The sequence below is a fragment of the Dendropsophus ebraccatus genome, chromosome 13 (genome assembly GCF_027789765.1).
Source record: "Dendropsophus ebraccatus isolate aDenEbr1 chromosome 13, aDenEbr1.pat, whole genome shotgun sequence".
In the NCBI taxonomy this organism is placed as follows: domain Eukaryota; kingdom Metazoa; phylum Chordata; class Amphibia; order Anura; family Hylidae; genus Dendropsophus; species Dendropsophus ebraccatus.
The window spans coordinates 8,322,333-8,342,108 of record NC_091466.1 but is presented as its reverse complement, the minus strand read 5'-3'; the positions used below and the strand labels follow the sequence as shown (position 1 = coordinate 8,342,108).

General features: G+C 43.3%; 1 protein-coding gene across 1 annotated transcript in view; it reads left to right on the top strand.

Moving 5' to 3' along the window:
* Nucleotides 1–19,525, top strand: part of LOC138770827 (Fc receptor-like protein 5) — a 28,690-nt gene extending 9,165 nt beyond the window's left edge. Inside the window, exons 7-18 of the mRNA XM_069950078.1 lie at nucleotides 5,209–5,454; nucleotides 6,740–7,000; nucleotides 9,083–9,364; nucleotides 10,232–10,483; nucleotides 10,946–11,206; nucleotides 12,260–12,553; nucleotides 13,430–13,702; nucleotides 14,671–14,955; nucleotides 15,081–15,383; nucleotides 15,466–15,606; nucleotides 16,517–16,577; nucleotides 17,135–19,525. Coding sequence (XP_069806179.1) covers nucleotides 5,209–5,454; nucleotides 6,740–7,000; nucleotides 9,083–9,364; nucleotides 10,232–10,483; nucleotides 10,946–11,206; nucleotides 12,260–12,553; nucleotides 13,430–13,702; nucleotides 14,671–14,955; nucleotides 15,081–15,383; nucleotides 15,466–15,606; nucleotides 16,517–16,577; nucleotides 17,135–17,156 — 2,681 coding nt within the window. The 3' untranslated portion in view covers nucleotides 17,157–19,525. The remainder of the gene's footprint in view (nucleotides 1–5,208; nucleotides 5,455–6,739; nucleotides 7,001–9,082; nucleotides 9,365–10,231; nucleotides 10,484–10,945; nucleotides 11,207–12,259; nucleotides 12,554–13,429; nucleotides 13,703–14,670; nucleotides 14,956–15,080; nucleotides 15,384–15,465; nucleotides 15,607–16,516; nucleotides 16,578–17,134) is intronic.
* The last annotated feature ends 251 nt before the right edge of the window (nucleotides 19,526–19,776 follow it).

Here is a 19,776-nt window from a genome sequence, read left to right as displayed (position 1 = left end):
GCTATATTTACTGTATCCAGGTCCAGTCTCCTGAAGGCTGCTATATAACAGCTATACTTACTGTATCCAGGTCCAGTCTCCTGAAGGCAGCTATATAACAGCTATACTTACTGTATCCAGGTCCAGTCTCCTGAAGGCTGTTTTATAACAGCTATACTTACTGTATCCAGGTCCAGTCTCCTGAAGGCAGCTATATAACAGCTATACTTACTGTATCCAGGTCCAGTCTCCTGAAGGCTGCTCTATAACAGCTATACTTACTGTATCCAGGTCCAGTCTCCTGAAGGCTGCTCTATAACAGCTATACTTACTGTATCCAGGTCCAGTCTCTTGAAGGCTGCTCTATAACAGCTATACTTACTGTATTTAGGTCTAGTCTCCTGGAGGCAGCTATATAACAGCTATACTTACTTTATCCAGGCCCAGTCTCCTGAAGGCAGCTATATAACAGTCATACTTACTGCATCCAGATCCAGTCTCTTAAAGGCTTCTATATAACAGCTATACTTACTGTATCCAGGTCCAGTCTCTTGAAGGCTGCTATATAACAGCTATGATTACTGTATCCAGGTCCATTCTCCTGAAGGCAGCTATATAACAGCTATACTTACTGTAACCACGTCCAGTCTCTTGAAGGCTTCTATATAACAGCTATACTTACTGTATCCAGGTCCAGTCTTCTGAAGGCTGTTATATAACACTATACTTACTGAATCCAGGTCCAGTCTCTTGAAAGCAGCTATATAACAGCTATACTTACTGTATCCAGGTCCAGTCTCCTGAAGGCTGCTATATAACAGCTATACTTACTGTATCCAGGTCCAGTCTCCTGAAGGCTGCTATATAACAGCTATACTTACTGTATCCAGGTCCAGTCTCCTGAAGGCAGCTATATAACAGCTATACTTACTGTAACCAGGCCCAGTCTCCTGAAGGCAGCTATATAACAGCTATACTTACTGTATCCAGGTCCAGTCTCCTGAAGGCAGCTATATAACAGCTATACTTACTGTATCCAGGTCCAGTCTCCTGAAGGCAGCTATATAACAGCTATACTTACTGTATCCAGGTCCAGTCTCCTGAAGGCAGCTATATAACAGCTATACTTACTGTACCCAGGTCCAGTCTCCTGAAGGCAGCTATATAACACTATACTTACTGTATCCAGGTCCAGTCTCCTGAAGGCTGCTATATAACAGCTATACTTACTGTATCCAGCTCCAGTCTCCTGAAGGCAGCTATATAACAGCTATACTTACTGTATCCAGGTCCAGTCTCCTGAAGGCTGTTATATAACACTATACTTACTGTATCCAGGTCCAGTCTCCTGAAGGCTGTTATATAACACTATACTTACTGTTACATAGTTACATAGTTACATAGTTACATAGTTAATACGGTTGAAAAAAGACACATGTCCATCAAGTTCAACCAAGGAGGGGATGGATACAGGGAAGGGGGAGGGGCGATAGGTTCTATACATATGCATCTATATTATTTTGGTCTGAGAACTTGTCTAGCCCTGTTTTGAAGCCCTCTACTGTTTTTGCTGTGACCAGATCCTGGGGTAGACTGTTCCACAGATTCACAGTTCTCATGGTAAAGAAGACTTGTCGCCTCCGGAGATTGAACCTTTTTTTCTCCAGGCGGAGGCAGTGCCCCCTTGTCTCTCCAGGCGGAGGCAGTGCCCCCTTGTCTCTCCGGGTGGAGGCAGTGCCCTCTTGTCCTTTGTGGGGGTTTTACCTGGAACATCTTTTCCCCATATCTCTTGTAGGGGCCATTTATATATTTAAATAAATTAATCATATCTCCCCTTAAACGTCTCTTCTCCAGACTAAACAAATGTAATTCTTTTAATCTCTCCTCATAACTAAGATGCTCCATTCCCCTTATTAGTTTAGTTGCCCGTCTTTGTACCCTCTCCAGCTCTAGAACATCCTTTTTATGAATCGGGTTCCAAAACTGGACGGCATACTCCAGATGAGGCCGCACCAAAGTTTTATAAAGCGGTAATATTATATCCCTGTCCCGAGAGTCCATGCCTGTTTTAATGCATGACAATATCCTGCTGGCCTTAGAAGCCACTGACTGACATTGTGTGCTGTTCTGTAGTCTATTATCTACAAGTACACCCAGATCCTTCTCTATCAGTGACTCTCCCAGAGTAACTCCCCCCAGGACATATGATGCATGTGGGTTATTAGTACCCAGGTGCATAACTTTACATTTATCCACATTGAACCTCATTTGCCAAGTGGACGCCCAAACACTCAGTGTGTCTAAGTCATCCTGTAACATCTGTATCCAGGTCCATTCTCCTGAAGGCAGCTATATAACACTATACTTACTGTATCCAGGTCCAGTCTCCTGAAGGCAGCTATATAACACTATACTTACTGTATCCAGCTCCAGTCTCCTGAAGGCAGCTATAAAACAGCTATACTTACTGTATCCAGGTCCAGTCTCCTGAAGGCTGCTATATAACAGCTATACTTACTGTATCCAGGTCCAGTCTCCTGAAGGCTGCTATATAACAGCTATACTTACTGTATCCAGGTCCAGTCTCCTGAAGGCAGCTATATAACAGCTATACTTACTGTATCCAGGTCCAGTCTCCTGAAGGCAGCTATATAACAGCTACACTTACTGTATCCAGGTCCAGTCTTCTGAAGGCTGCTATATAACAGCTATACTTACTGTATCCAGGTCCAGTCTCCTGAAGGCTGCTATATAACACTATACTTACTGTATCCAGGTCCAGTTGCAGTGTCCCAGAACACGCAGACTACTACTCCTACTATGCTCTTTTCTATTGCTGTGTCAATGCCTGTTCTGGTAAGTGTTTGCACTGCAACAGCTGCTGGTTTTCCCCTAGTATTCTCTGGTTATGTGCATTCTCATGTGTATTCTCATGTATTCCTGTGTATTATTACAGTGTACAGTGGTATGCAAGGCTGTTGATCACGTGACCGTGCCAGTGCCCTGTAACCATGGTTCCTCCAATGGCCGACTAGCTCTGGCCAGGAGCAACCATGTGACCTCCCACTTCCTCTTAACAAGTTAGTCTTCCCCCTGCTTCCAAGCAAGGAGGATGTGTGTCGTCCCTCTCCTACCTCAGAGGAGTTGGACTTCTTCTTTGCAGCTCCCACTTCACCACTAGAAGTGTGGATCGAGTGCTCTGCTGTGTTCAAGTCTTCGGCTGTATCTGCCTGCTCAAGTGTCCGGAGTCTTCTCTCTCATCTGGGTGTCATTCCGTTATCTCTCCTCATCGCTGCAAGGATTCACAGCAAGTATTATTCTCAAGCTAATCCACCCAGCAACGCTATTTCTCTCATACTCCTACTCCCATCATCCGGCACGTATTCTCACAGCCTAAGCAGCATCACTCTTGCTTTATTTGTCAAAGCCTGCTATATACCCGGTTGCAAACGGACAGAACTGTTGCTACTAGTTACCTCATCTATAATAAAACCGCTGTTACTGAACCCTGGCATTGGTGTCCACTAACTGGTGCCCTGACTAAGTGCAGCGAAGAATCGCATGCCCATCATCACCCGCAGATTCCACAGACCGGCCCTACAGCTGTGCTGCCCTCAGGCCTATACCGTGACAAGTATAACCCCTGCAGCTGCCCCGGTCATTGCCCGCTCATAACACCAGCACTGCGGAAGTGGCCCCCAGGGGCCAGGGCATCGCATAGTCTCTTGAAGGCAGCTATATAACAGCTATACTTACTGTATCCAGGTCCAGTCTCCTGAAGTCAGCTATATAACACTATACTTACTGTATCCAGGTCCAGTCTCCTGAAGGCAGCTATATAACAGCTATACTTACTGTATTCAGGTCCAGTCTCCTGAAGGCAGCTATATAACACTATACTTACTGTATCTAGGTCCAGTCTCCTGAAGGCAGCTATATAACAGCTATACTTACTGTATCCAGGTCCAGTCTCCTGAAGGCTGTTATATAACACTATACTTACTGTATCCAGGTCCAGTCCCCTGAAGGTTGCTATATGCAGCTATACTTACTGTATCCAGGTCCAGTCTCCTGAAGGCAGCTATATAACAGCTATACTTACTGTATCCAGGTCCAGTCTCCTGAAGGCTGCTATATAACACTATACTTACTGTATCCAGGTCCAGTCTCCTGAAGGCAGCAATATAACAGCTATACTTACTGTATCCAGGTCCAGTCTCCTGAAGGCTGCTATATAACAGCTATACTTACTGTATCCAGGTCCAGTCCCCTGAAGGTTGCTATATGCAGCTATACTTACTGTATCCAGGTCCAGTCTCCTGAAGGCTGCTATATAACAGCTATACTTACTGTATCCAGGTCCAGTCTCCTGAAGGCTGCTATATAACACTATACTTACTATATCCAGGTCCAGTCTCCTGAAGGCAGCTATATAACAGCTATACTTACTGTATCCAGGTCCAGTGTCCTGAAGGCAGCTATATAACACTATACTTACTGTATCCAGGTCCAGTCTCCTGAAGGCAGCTATATAACAGCTATACTTACTGTATGCAGGTCCAGTCTCCTGAAGGCAGCTTTATACCAGCTATACTTACTGTAACCAGGTCCAGTCTCTTGAAGGCAGCTATATAACAGCTATACTTACTGTATCCAGGTCCAGTCTCCTGAAGGCAGCTTTATACCAGCTATACTTACTGTAACCAGGTCCAGTCTCTTGAAGGCAGGTTTTTAGACTTGTTTTGGTTAAAAAAAAAAAGAGACTAAACACAGGAATTCCGGCCAGTACAGAGAGTCACGGCTCAACGTGTCTGTCAATCACATGACTGCCTTCTCTCTGTGAGTGCTCAGATGGCCTGGGACACACAGGACTTCCTGATATGGACCTTATAAAGTTATGTCCTCAGGGTTCAGTTGACTGGATAACATTCCAAGCTGTGAAGATACTGACCGGATCAATCGTAAGAGTCAATCGTGGCAACTTAGGTTCCTAAATAAAAAAATAAGATAATAACGGGTGTAGGTCAAGGAAGGTGAATATACCAAGTCAGGATAAATGTCTTCGGCCTTAGACATACAGTATAAGGGAAGGCTCACAGATTTATTGGAACTATTGATTTAAAGCTGTGGCCAAGCAAAGGTGCAAGTTATTGTTTCCTGGCAATGGTTTAGATGAATGACTATTGAAAGAAGTTATGTTTTTGAATATTTTTTTTCTTTCTCACATAGAGTCTGTTAGGCCAATGCTATCGGTTAGCCCAAACTGGGATAAAATAATGAGATTTGAGCAAGTGACCATGACATGTGATGACAAGAAGAGCAAGAGATATTTGTGGTATAAAGACAATGTCAGGATGTTCTCTACTGGCAATACGCTAAGAGTTTATGCTACCAGCGATAAAGATATTGGGCATTACCAGTGCCAGGGCGAATCTGGTGAAAAGAGCCAACCTGTTCATCTGGATGTCTTCTTTGGTAAGATTCATGTCATAAGCTCAAGTCTCCCAACAACTAAAGAGTCACAGGTCGGAGCCCACCCATCTCAAAATGTGCCTAAAAGGAGGGAAGAGTGACTTTTTCCTCTAGATATAGGGGGGCATTTATTAAGTCCGGCGTTTTTTACGCCGGACTTAAAAATGCCCCCGCAGCTCCGGCGCTACGGAGATTTATGTAGAGGCGGATTGCCTCTACATAAATCCCGTGCGCGCCGGTGCGCACCGCCGAAAACCTACGCCAGCTGAGGACTGGAGTAGGTTTTCGGCGTACATTTGGGCGGAACGGATGGTAAATCGCGCGGACTCTGAGTCCGCGCCCTCCGATCCGCCCACTACACGCCCCCTTTCCGCCCCCCTGACGTACTCGGCGGAAAGTGCCGATTTGCGAATTTTTTATTCGCAAATCGGCCATTTGCGAATAAAAAAATACGCAAATCGGCACTTTCCGCCGAAAATCATCCGTACGCCGGATGATACATGTGGCCCATAGTCTCTTTTTGTTATTTGTATATTTGAACAAATGTTTGTCCAAGTTTAGATTTCTCTTCTCAGGAAAATGTTGTAAATTTTTCTCCATTATCGAAGCTCTGTATCAGTTTTGTTGTTTTTCTGCACCTTTTATGACTTCTATTCATCATTTTTCTGAACCTGAGACCGGAACATATTGTACCTGTGTAGTGTTGGTGAGGATGCACCAAAACTTTATAATATGATTATGTCTATAATACAAGACAATACCTTCCTGGCTTTAAAGGTGACTTACTGGCATTGCCCAATGTCCTCTCTATTATTTGAAGGTTTGTGCTGCCTGGGAAGGACTTATTGATCCTTGATCCAGAATAGGTCATGTTTCTTTATTAACCCCCTCCCGCCGCCCCACAATCAATTAACGTTGCTGCAGCCTATGCCTGCAGGGACGTTAATTAACGATCCAGGATGACACAGGCGCAGGAGCTGCGTCTGTGACATCAGCGGTGGGTCACGGCTATCAGTGATAGCCGGGGACCCGCCACAACTCTCAGCACTGGAGCCACGCTCCAATGTAGCCGTGGAAACTGGAAGCCTCAGGGTTCCGGTTTCCTGGCTACAGAAGCCGGCGGGGATCGGGATTGAAGGCTGGGTGCGTGGGGCATGCGCCCGTGAGCTCTGCCCCCTCCCCTCTCTCCCCTGCCACTGTTACAAGATAAGTTAGTAGTTGTAATAAATTTTAACATATTATCTTTTACAGTTCTCTAGCGCTCTACAGTTTTATGTTTTTATTGCAGTGTGGCTTATCCTGCAAGCACCTCTTTCCATCCATGAAGGGGACACTGTGACGCTAAAATGTAAAATGTGGACTTCGGGCAAAGGAGTTAATACAACGTTTTACAAGGACGACAATATGATACAGTTTCTGGGTTCTCAGGATGACTTAAGACTTGGAACCGTTTCCAAAAATACTACAGGAAAATATAAATGCACAAGATATGTAGACACTGGGTCTATATCGAAAACCTATATTGCTGAGGAGTATATTTCAGTAGTAGGTAAATCTTAATATTTTTTGTAAGTTTTTATTATAATATCATCATTTTTATAATATACTTGGAAGGAGGTATGTGGTGACCAAGGGGCTGAAGGTGTTAACTGCAGGAGCTTGGGATATTGGGGTTTAGCTGAAGAACTTGTTGTGGGACCCGAGTGGTAGCTAGCTCTTAAAGACTTAAAGAGTTATACCAGGAAAAAAACCACTGTATCCCCCGGCAATCTCCATATGGGGCCCCTAGGCTTCTGTATTATGAATAAAGCCACCAGTACAGCACATGACCAATGGCTCTATTCCTTCCTATGGAGGTGATGGAAAGAGCAGAGTATGGTGCTTTTCCCGGATGCTCCGCTCTTTTCATTGCTCTAGTCATAATACAGAAGCCTGGGGCCCAATATGGAGATCGGCGGTGAGTACAGAGGTCAGACCCCCTTGCTATCTCCTACTTTTCCCCTATCCCCCTTTAAACAGTCTCTTAAGTGAGTAACTTTAAATAATTTTTACCTAGACTACCATCACAGTTGAATTTGTAAGGTACTTTGCCGGAAGGGGGGTACTTTTGCCGTGAAGCTGTGATGAGTACATGTAGCGGCACATCCAGGATTACTGGGCACCAGGAGGAACACTAGTAGGAGATTACTGTACCTTCAACCATTGGCTGAAAGGATCCAGCGACTTGAAGTTGGACACATCGGCAAAAAGCAACTTCTCCAACCTCTGACTTCAGACAAGAACATTGCAGATCACAGGACCTAACTTGAAGATATAGAGAAAGATCCCCTCAGCATGAGCAGGCTGGTTCCCTCAGGTGGTAGACAAACCTCTGGTGCACTAATTGAGCTCAGGAACACAGGAACTGGAACAGCCAAACAGCAGCATACACTCCACTGCACAATAACTAGTTTTCAGCACATGGACATCTCCACCCCCACTTATAGACGTCAAGGAGCTGGCTCCCTATTGATGGAGAAGGGCCTGAGGTTAGTTGACAGGGAATTGGTCGGGACAAACTTTTAGCAGGGCTCTGATAGAAGAATAGAATGTGTATTATGCTCTATGCAAGACCAGCAATATTTAAAAAAATTTAAATGGTCAGATTACCCCTTTAAGAATCCCCAGATTCGGGATATAAGCAGATCACCTTGGGGTAATAAAAGGGATCAAAATAATCTACTTCCCAAAAGGAATAATAGGCTACCACTGGAAGGGCACCCCATTGTGGCATCCAAATCCAGTCCTGATTTTCAAGTCATTAGTTTCACAAAGTACCTTCTTATAGTTCTACAGCCACTAAATTATACGGCTGCCATCTTGTACACCGCTGAATTCAGAAGGGATTCCTGCCATGAGCAGTACTAGTACTTGTCCTCTAGTAGATGTATCGTCGGGTGTTTAGCAAAGTACCTGTTAGGATAGGGACAGGGAGACACAAGGACAGGTGAGCCCTAAAGCTGGCACCCACCCCGCTGCCCCTACCTGCTTGCCTCAGATGCCCTAGGTGGCAAACGGACAACTGGACGGCAGTCCCTGATCTACTAAAGTGCAACACTAAACGAAACAAGACAGACAAAACACAATGAGAGCAAGGTCAGGAATCCGGGTCAGTAACAGTAGAGCAGTGCAGTACAAAACGTGTCCAAGGGGTAGTCGATAAGTCAGAAGCCAGAAGTCAAGTTACCAGAAATACAAAGCAGGGAAAACACTTGATCCAGATACACTAGCGAACTAGGCACTTTCACAGGCAGGGGGTGGAAGACAGAGGAGGATACTTATGCAACCTGTAGTCCCAGCCCCCAGGAGTGATAGGGGCTGAGACTCCAGGTCCTGCCCAGGTACTGACAGCTGACTGGTGTGTCAGCTGTCAATCAACAATCAGTGAAACCTACTACAGCTTATGCTGATCAGCCAGGGGAGAGCACCCTGGCTACTGCTTCAACAAGGAGTAGCAGAGCAGAGTTAGTGAAAAACATGCACAGCAACCGGCCTGAGCGTTTATTCCTAGTCCTAACAGTACCATACTATATTCACAGCGGACTTGGTGTTGTATGAATGATGTTTTAACCTTCTTATAATTTTGTTTTAGAACTTTTTAGTTCTCCAGATATCAGACTAAATCTTGACCCAGTGGTTGAAGGAGCTGACATGATCCTAACCTGTCACACCTCCGTTAGTCAACTCAGACAGTCAATAAGCTTGAAATTCGCCTTTTATAAAAATGGAAAAATGGTGCAAGATTTCAGCAGATCCAGGAAATATAAAATTTCATCTGCCCAACTGGAGGATTCGGGGAGTTATGTCTGTGAGGCTAAAACGTTATCCAACGATGTAAAGAAAGCGAGCAAGGCTGTATCCATTACTGTACAAGGTGAGCCAACCATAAATCTGCTTAAAGCAAATGTACCATCATGGGACTGAAATTCTTTGTTTTACAGTACCTGCTCGGTGCTGTTGTGGGGTTCTCGGAGGCGCAGTCAAAATACCACCCTATTCCTGTGCAGTTTTCAGCTTTAGCACCAGCCCGGCTCGGAGCACTTGGGGCCGGCCCGGCACCCTTTGGTGTGATGATAAGCCCTCCTTTCTGTGACGCATCCCTGCTCGATTCTAATGGAGATGAGGGGAGGGGTAATCGTCACACCGGGGGGACGCAGAGCCTGCCCCCAGTGCTCCAAGCTATGATGGTGCTCAAGCAGAAAACAGCGTCAAGAGTCGGAATGGGGTGGCATTTTGACTGTGCCACTGGGATCCCTGCACTGGCACCGAGCCAAAAAACTTTCTAGCTCTGGTAATGGAACATTCAATTTTTTAAAATTGGGATTCCTTAAAGGTTTTTTTTCCAGGCAAATGTGAAACATTACACAGTAAAACAACAAAAACAAGGGTGTAGTTACACCCCCCCCCCCCCCCGTCCCTTACTCCCGATGCTATCCCGGCTGCACTCCATCTTCAAATGACAATCTACTTCCCCAACATAGAACATTGATGGTGACATGGTGTTTGTAGCTTGGATATCAACTCGTTTATCCCCCAATGTAATCATAGGAATAACCCACTACAGTAGTAACATGCCTACTAGACCTAACTTAAAGGCATGAAGGTGGGAACTGATGGTGAGGATTGTTAGGCCAACACTCATCCCATGTCTACAGCCAGCCAAGGTATTGGCCACATTTTATTCACATGATCCATGGAGAGTAACAAAACTGAACCAAGCCAGTTTCTCTATGTCTTTTAGGTATGGCAGTGGTCTCCTTTATACCCAATGTTGGAAAGATATTGACGGCAGAAACCATTACTCTGACATGTAAAGTGGACCCTAAAATCAAAGACGAACAAGAGTATTACTGGTACAAGGACCGCAGCCAGCTGAACATAAGTCTACAGAGCATCACCATTCAGGAGGCCCTGGTCAGTGACAGTGGTTATTACCAGTGCCGTTCTACTAATACTCATATGAGTGAACCCGTCAGGCTGGATGTCTCCAATAGTAAGTCATTTACATACACGAGGGTCTCTGTGGCTCCTACATGTTAACATGGTTGTATGAGGTTAAATTTGTCTGAAAAATTCTATAATTTACAGATCATCTTGGACACCTCTGCGACGTTGGGTGAGACCATAAGGTTTGCCCCTTTGCACAACATATACCCCATAAAGCCCACATTGCTAGGACTGTCAATGGTACCACCACTTATCTTATATGACTGATAAGTCCCAACACCACACACACAACATACATATATACTGATATCAACTATAAGCAACCGTGCACAAGCAAAAACATATATACTCTCAATGTTTAGGTTCTTTAGGGTGACATCACAAAGCAAAAGCTCTCAGGTATGTTTATGTGGACAAGCTTTCTGCTTCCAGAAGAATCCAGAAGAAAACAGTAAAGTGGTTCTAACAGATAAAAAAAAAAAAACACTGCATGCTTTTTGTCTTTCAGGCGATATTGTTTTGCAGGCACCTCCATTTGTATTAGAAGGTGACAACCTGAACCTCACCTGTCACAGTCGCCGAGGTCTAAATTTACGAAGCACCAAGTTCTACAAGAACAGCAATCTACTAAAACTTCTGGGAAGTGAATCTGTTCTGTCTTTGGGAAAAGCATACACAAGCATGAGCGGGGAGTATAAGTGCTCGAGTGTTTCCGGTCCATCTTCCAGCTATAATACTTATTCCGCAGAACTATTTGTCCCCGTTATAGGTAAGACCTTATATTGTTGTATAGTATAAATGCCATTGAAATTAATGGGTCCATGCTTGGAAATTTGTGTTGGCAATTTAGAATGGTGGAATGGCCATGGCCCCATGTATTGTGTGCCAGATACGGTGCCATATCTGGGTTTATACAATGTAGAGTGGATGGGCTTTAGGGCACTTGACTCTTGGTGGGTTTCATGGAGTGTATACAATGTGGAGTGCATGGGCTTCAGGGCACTTAACTCTTGGTGGGTTTCATGGAGTGTATACAATGTGGAGTGGATGGGCTTCAGGGCACTTGACTCTTGACTCTTGGTGGGTTTCATGGAGTGTATACAATGTGGAGTGGATGGGCTTCAGGGAACTTGACTCTTGGTGGGTTTCATGGAGTGTATACAATGTGGAGTGGATGGGCTTCAGGGCACTTGACTTGACTCTTGGTGGGTTTCATGGAGTTTATACAATGGGGAGTGGATGGGCTTCAAGGCACTTGACTTGACTCTTGGTGGGTTTCATGGAGTGTATACAATGTGGAGTGCATGGGCTTCAGGGCACATGACTTGACTCTTGGTGGGTTTCATGGAGTTTATACAATGTAGAGTGGATGGGCTTCAGGGCACTTGACTCTTGGTGGGTTTCATGGAGTGTATACAATGTGGAGTGGATGGGCTTCAGGGAACTTAACTCTTGGTGGGTTTCATGGAGTGTATACAATGTGGAGTGGATAGGCTTCAGGGCACTTGACTTGACTCTTGGTGGGTTTCATGGAGTGTATACAATGTGGAGTGGATGGGCTTCAGGGCACTTGACTCTTGGTGGGTTTCATGGAGTGTATACAATGTGGAGTGCATGGGCTTCAGGGCACTTGACTCTTTTGCTCCATTCATTAACGCCGAGTAGTAGATGACTAAGTATCCAATCAGGTCTCTGCTTTTATTTGTGTTTAAAATATTTCCAAATTTGTTCATTAAATCTAGATGGTAAATCTGGCGGGGCTCGTTGTGAGGCGACGACTACTTTATACAATTCATAGAGATTTTTTGTATTTTATTCCTAGAGGTCTTTTCCTATCTGGCAGTAAAAGTGAAAACATCTCTGACAATAGAAGGCTACCCCATCTCTCTAAGCTGTGACTTTGCTTTGAATCCCGCCTTGAATCCTCTTCGTGGCAGCACCAATCTGGAATTAGCTTTTTACAGGGGCGAAAACAGAATACGGGAGTTTGGTAAAAGTAATAGCTATGAGATTAAAGTAGCCAGGACGACTGATTCTGGGAATTACACGTGTAAAATTCAAAGCTCGCTCATTGATGAAGTGAAGGTCAGCCCCAAGCTCGAGGTCATTGTGCAAGGTAACAAGAAATGGGGTCTACCAGCTTGGTGGGTTTCATGTCCTACTAGATATCATGTGAATTCAGCTCTTTGCTGCATTTGTTTTTTCTCACACATATCAAACTATGGAACAGGGGGCACATAGTGATGCTGATCCCAACATGTTGGCCTGGAAAGAACATCAATGGATTCTTGGCAAAAGGAAAAAACATATTGTATACTGAAAGGTAGACATTGATGGCCTGTCCTTGGGATAGGTGATCAATGTCTGATTAACATCTGGCATCCTTGACCATCATCTGTTTGGATAAGCTGCAGCTCCTTCACATACAATGAACAGGGCCGGACCTCATGCGGAGGTCTTTGTCTAGTGGAAAATTATACCCACAAAAGTCCATGAGCCTAAAAAGATTGTCTAGTGGTGCACCAGGTTACCGGATAAACCATCAATTTATAAAGTCCAGAAAACAAGTGCCACTTGCCTGTCGATCCCTTGCTGTTCCAACAAGCTCTTCGGGATCAATACTTCTTGGTGACATCTCAAATCCTTGAACATGAGCCCCACATCTCCCCATGTATTATATAGGGGATGTGCGGATGACAGCTGACTATCAGAAAGGTCCACACAAACAATGCAATTATCATTCATGTGGCCCAGCCATGGTCAATCCTTGTGAAGAGTCTGTAAATAAGCTCTGATCACTGAAATATAATCCTAAAAGTGATCTGGGCAGTACAGGTCATGTACAAAGTCCTACAGTTCTGGGGCCCAGAGCTGTCTTTCTTTTGTTTGATAGTCTGGGGGGCACCGTCCCTATAGACATACATAGCGTATTTGTGATACTTTATTCACTCCTTGGCATTCATGATATTATTCTTTTGTCTCGTTCTTTCAGAGCTGTTTTCTACTCCCGTTCTGACGGTTTCCCCCACCAATATTCAGAGCGGGAAATCATTGTTTGTGAACTGCGACTTTACACTTCATCCAGACAAAGAGAATATAAATGTGAAAACGGCCCTGTACAAGAACGGCAAAGCTTTAACCAAATTTAAAAGTTCCTGGTTTTCAAGGGTTGACAGCGGCTTTTCTGGAGATTATATGTGTGAAGTATCTGACCCCAGCAGAACAATCATCAAGTACAGCAAGGCCATGAACATCGTAGTGGAAGGTAAGTGGAATGCCTAGTCTATGTGTGTTATTCCTGCTCCATCTAGATGGTAAAACTGCATTGAAAGTATACACCACTAACACTTTCTATACTGGAATTATTAGATTAGACCCAATTACAAGAGCACCACTCTTGGTTATGGACAGTGGTACTGTAGTTCAGATGCATCAGCCAGAGGCTTAAAGGGGTTATTCAGCGCTACAAAAACCTGAACTGTCTATGGCAAAAAGTGGCAATTTTTTTGTAGCGCTGGATAAACCCTTTAACCTGGTCATTGTCATTTCAAATTACTTTCCTCCTTTAATTAGTCAATCAGATTCCTAATACTTTGTAATTCACGTACTAAAAATGACTCCTTTCCACAGAAAAACTGCTGTCTTGGCAACTAGGTGTCTCCCTTCCTTGCAATCTCTCGTCCACTGCCTGTTGTCAGGGAAGTTCTGTCTCTAGTAGCAGGCAGAGAAAGACAAATTACAGGATGTGGGGGCGAGCTTAGCATGTGCTATATACAGGAAATAAGAGTCTCAAAAGCCTGTTGAATATGACCCCACTGTTCATGAAAAGTAAATCAAGCTAATCAATCTTATCGCTAACCTCCCATAAAGCTCTGGGAAGCTGTCGCTTATGTAAATACCAGTGTATATACTGCTGTGTATCCACACGTAACCTCCCCCTCCTTTAGTTTTTCAGCAGCAGCTCAGTGCTTGGTGTAACCCTATCCTTGCAATGCTCCTTGCTCCGGTGCATCAGCAACCTGTTCACCTCCCACATGTAATTGAGTGCTATTGTATACAAATTATCCAGACAATGGGAAAAATAATTAATTACGTCTTTAATATCTGTGCCCCACCAAGGTTGTGTTAGGTATTACATCCCGGCCCTTATCATTACAGGTGTAGTGCTATTTTTTGGTCACCACCAAAGGGACACCATTTCTGTATAGTTGAAACTAATGTATTTTCTTACAGAACAAGTGTCTGGTGTAAGACTCATAACTGACCATGATACCAATATGTTGGCTGGAAGTAATATTACTCTCCTATGTAGCGTCCGTGAAGGTAGCTCTCTATCATTTACATGGATGCACAACTTCAAGGAGTTAAACTACAGCTGTGCCACATATCAAATCCTGCACAATGGCCAAATGCTCTTCATAGAATCCGCTCAGACGTATCACTCCGGATCCTATAAGTGTAAAGTCAGCAACCACTTCTCGTCCAGCGAGAGTAATAAGATGGAGTTCACCATCATAGGTAAGACCTACAAGGCCAAAAACATAAGAACAACGTCATTTAGATATCAATTTATCTAATTCCAAAAAGTTTGGTCCAATTGTGGCGCTCATGTATCCTCTGAATATTTGTTTCATTTCATACAGAGCCTATAGGTGGCGCCTTGCTCAGCACGAACAAGAAAGTCCTTGACGTGGTGAAAGAAGACAGTTTGACATTCACTTGCTTTTTGACTCAGGGTAAAGGCTCCTATTTTTTCTGGATACACAATGAGCAACACCTGGAACAGAACACATCTATATATGAGTTCCAGGAAGGAGGAAAAGTGCTACATATCAAATCTGCCCAACCACACCATGAAGGATCATACCAATGTGTTGTCGAAAAGGACTTCTCCCCCAAAAGAAGATTGGTTGCACAAAGTGGTACCCTGACCTTGAAAATCTCAAGTAAGTCTTCTTTTAGTAATGAATATTGTAGATGACAATGTATAGGACCATTCAACCCTCATAATCTCGTCCTATTTGGTAGGTAAAGGAGGCTTCTACCTGAAACCATTGCTGATCATCATGGCGGTGATGGCGATCCTCTTCATCTCTTTTATTGTGTACAAATATCAGAACAAGTTAGTTAAGCCTCACTTTTTCCAAGGAAAGCCAGAAAACACCAGAGGTAAGTAGGAAAGGTATGGGTAGGTCTATAGGTCACGTAAACCCTTATCAAAAGACCACCTCTTCAAGAAGACCACCCACCATGGAGACCGGATCTTTTGTCTATATTGGCCTCCTTCTTGATGAGACAACCCCTCTATTTAACAGAGTCCCAATGTTATCACATCATGGCTCAGTTGTATTCTGATGCAGCTTTGCCGCCATGTTTTAGTGTGAAGATCATGTCATTTCTTTAGCTAAATCCGACAAACTCAGTTCTGTTAAATCTGTATATATATAAATCACCTATGACCCCCCCCCCCAACAACATAGAAATGGGTAGATAAAATTTAATAAATATACGACGTGGAAGAGTTGGCCAGTTGGGTCGAGATCTCATTCCAAATTTATAAAGATCTGGAGTCCATGGACGCAATAATTAAAAGGGTAAATTCTGGGCGGGAGGCCTTTTTCAGCATCGCGGGGGGAGGGGGTTGATGAAAACAATGATGTCCACTTACCTCCCTGGCTCCTGCGCTGGGGCTGGCACTAAACTGCTCTGGTCCACAGACCGGCCACTTCCTGGTGATGCTTGAGATGTGACGTTTCTGGCCCGATAAGCCATTAAGCGTCGGTAGCAGGGTCCCGCCTCTGTTTCTGCATGGTTGAGGGGTCTTGAAACGTCACTGGAAAGCATCAGGAGACTGGGGACAGGAGCACCCCTTGTACTATGTCTGCTGCAACACATTGCATACATTTGTGTATTATCGTTACAAAACTTAATAAATAAAAAAAAAAGAATAAATTTAAAAAAAAAATCACCTATTAAGGTGGAAGTAAAAGTATAATAAGCTGGGTGGTTTGTGTCTGGGATTAGAAGGAGATGTGTAGTGTAACCATAGTATCATCGATGTCCTATCGTTCATCTCCAGTGCCCTTGGAAAACATCGGGGATAAGGTTCTTCTTGTGGACAATATGGAGAACTCAGAGAGGTTAGTATCTACTACTATTTTAATGATGGAAACAATTAAACGTTTATTTTTTTTCCTCCTTTTTTCCCCACAAGATGGAGCCATATGAGGCTTGTTTCTGTGGGACCAGTTGTACTTATTATTGGCATCCTTTAGAATTAATATTTTTTCCCCCGGGGGAGTTATTTAAAAAAAAAAAAAAAAACACCATATCGACTCTTTCATTTTTTCTGTATTTTTTCTGTGTGAGGCTAAAATGTATTTGCGTGTTGAGTGACCATGACAACCGACACCCTGCGATTGTGACCCTGAAGTTAGGGTGATCACAAGCAGAAGGCATGTGGCCTCTGACCCCCTACATGCAGCGGTCGCTATAGAGGGAATTGAAGACTTGCATCAGGACTACCTGACAGTGCAAAGGTCATCACGTTGGGGTCACATCAGTGGTCATCTTGTGATAAGACTATTGTTCTTATAGAAAGATGTGTGTATGTGACACCGGCCTACAGTTATCAATCTGTCCAAGACAATAAAGGTTTCCCATTACTCATTCCCAATTTTTATGGTTTTCTTCTCAGATCTCCTAATTCCCACCACTGAAAAGGCAGAATACTATGAAGGCAAAGCATGGAAGATGACCTCCATCCATCTACATGTGTCTCCATGTCAGATATGTTTTTATTGTAAGCCCAGCATGCTAAGTTACAATCAATGCTGAAGACCACACCTAGCCCTCCATGTTTGTACTGTGGACCATGTATAGATCTTCAGATTTTTTGACTGTGGACCACATGTGGACATCATTGCTTTTCTATGACATATATGAAGCTCTTGAACCTTTGGGGCCCAGTGCAGCTCCTCCTGACCATACAATAGTCATAGATTGTCCTCCTGTAATGGATGGAGACCAAACCAAGGTAGGGAGACCAACGTACAGGAAGAAACGGCGCAACAAAGACAACACTATCCACACTGTTGTTTACCGCACTACTCAAAACTATAGCCGCTCAACAACAATGTTGATGGGAAACTGGAAACTCATCCTTTTTTTTTTAGGCTCAACAATTCCTCTCCCACCAATCCTATGTCTATGCCAGAATGGCATGACATCAGGCCAAAACCTACTTTTATTTTTTCCTGTGTAAGTGTTCTCTAACTAGCCATCTTTCATTCCTAACTAGTGACGGGCCGCAAACTTTATTCTGCATTCACAAGGATCTGTGAAGTTCCGGAACCGTGATCATGGACAATTTTATAGCCCATAAAACACGGACGCGTATGCAAAATGGATGGTTTTTCACAGATCATGGAGGTAGATAGCGGACGTCATCCATGGACCTTGAAAATTACTGAAAATGTGAATGCAGCCTTACTTTGCTGTAATCCAATCTCTCTGGGCGCGATTCCAGTGCGGTAGCTTCCCACATTACCAAGTGGCCATCCCACATCTTCATCACAGCACCAACATCTTCACTCATGCACAGTGCAGGAAACAGGCACTTTTCCTGTACATGAGGCTGTGATGAAGCTATGGGCTGACCTCTCTGGAACTCAGGAAGTATCTAGGTCAGGACAAAAGCCACTACTTGCAGTAGCTAGAAAGGTCCAGGGGTCCTTGTACAACTTACCATCCGAACTCGGAGAGAGATGGTACAGAGGCCAAGTTAACACCCAGACAGGTGAGATTACAGTTAAGTAAAGCCCACAGTCTGTGACTAGTTAGGAATGAAAGACCCGATGCCTATTTGGAGAAAATTTGCATACATTGCGGGGAAAAATAGAAGTAGGTTTCCATCTGGTGAAAAAGAAGAAATATATATTAGGAGAAAATGCATTGAGGTTTATTAGGAATGGTTTCCCTTTAACAGGATCAAACTCTGCTCTCTTCTGAGGTCCAAGCTAGGCCCACCATGTCTGATTTCCATGTCTTTCTTTAATTACACTGGTCAACAGCCAAAAAGCTTCCGACATGAAAACAGTTGAACTTAACTAATTTTGGGGAAAATGTTGTTCAAATTTTGAAATTGGTTCTAATTTTCAAGATATAGACGTACTTTCTATACTTCTCACAGCCTGTGATACAATACTAGGAAAAGTTTGCATCATCAGTATTGCATCATCAACTGGTGTATTGCATCATCTTAGAATGACCAATAGTTATGGTATAAGGCTAGGTTCACAATGTGTTTTTGCTATCCGTTTTTTTTCATCAGTTTTTCGCGAAAAAGGATTTAAAAAAACAGATGCATTTGTGTGCATCCGTTTTGATCTGCTTTTCCATTGACTTCCGTTATAAAAAAAAAAAACGAATTGTTTTTTTTTTTTTTTTTTTTAACGGACACAAAAGTGTCATTTAAAAAACGGATCCGTTTCAATCCGTTTTTTTTTAGAATGGAAGTCAAAGGAAAAACGGATCAAAATGGATGCACACAAAAATGCAAAAAACGGATTTCAAAAACGCAGTGTGAACCTAGCCTAAGGTATCGGGGTAAATGGAACCCATCAATGCTTGCAGATTACTATTGGACAGTTATCAGAGACAATCCCATGTATGAGAACAAAGACATGTGTAAATGCACCGAGACGTCATTGAATAAGGACCTACATTCCAGAGTTCAATAAACATAATTAATTTGTAAAAAATCTTAGATCTGTCTGTAAATCGTAGGTGATTTCAGATAGAAGTTTCCTATGAATATATTTCAAAAGTTTATTAACAGTAACCGTGCTTCCTTATGATGCAGAAGTAATAAATATGTCGGCTATTATACTGTATTCTATACAATTCACAAAACATGAGAACTCTTCCATATCATAGAAACTAGAGACAATTCACATTTTTCCTTGTGATATTTGAATTCAGCACATAAAAATCATCAAGAAATGCATCATTTTATTTCCGAACCAAACAACTTTTGAAAATTTGTTGACCAGTGTTATGGGCCATAGGTCTGTATGTCTGTACTGTGGCCCCTATGCGGACCCTCATCCTTTTACAATTGTCTAAATGTGACCCTCCATCCATGCTATCCTCCTTTGTTGTCTTAACCTGGGATCATTTTTTAACATTTTTTATGGATTCTGTGAAATAAAAAAATGAAATAAAAAATTGTATTTCAAGTAATTTACTTTTGGGGGAAAAAACTATATAAAGCTAGATAAATTTAAAATCAACATGACTGATCTGTGGAGCATGAAATTAGGGCTGTAAGAAGACCTC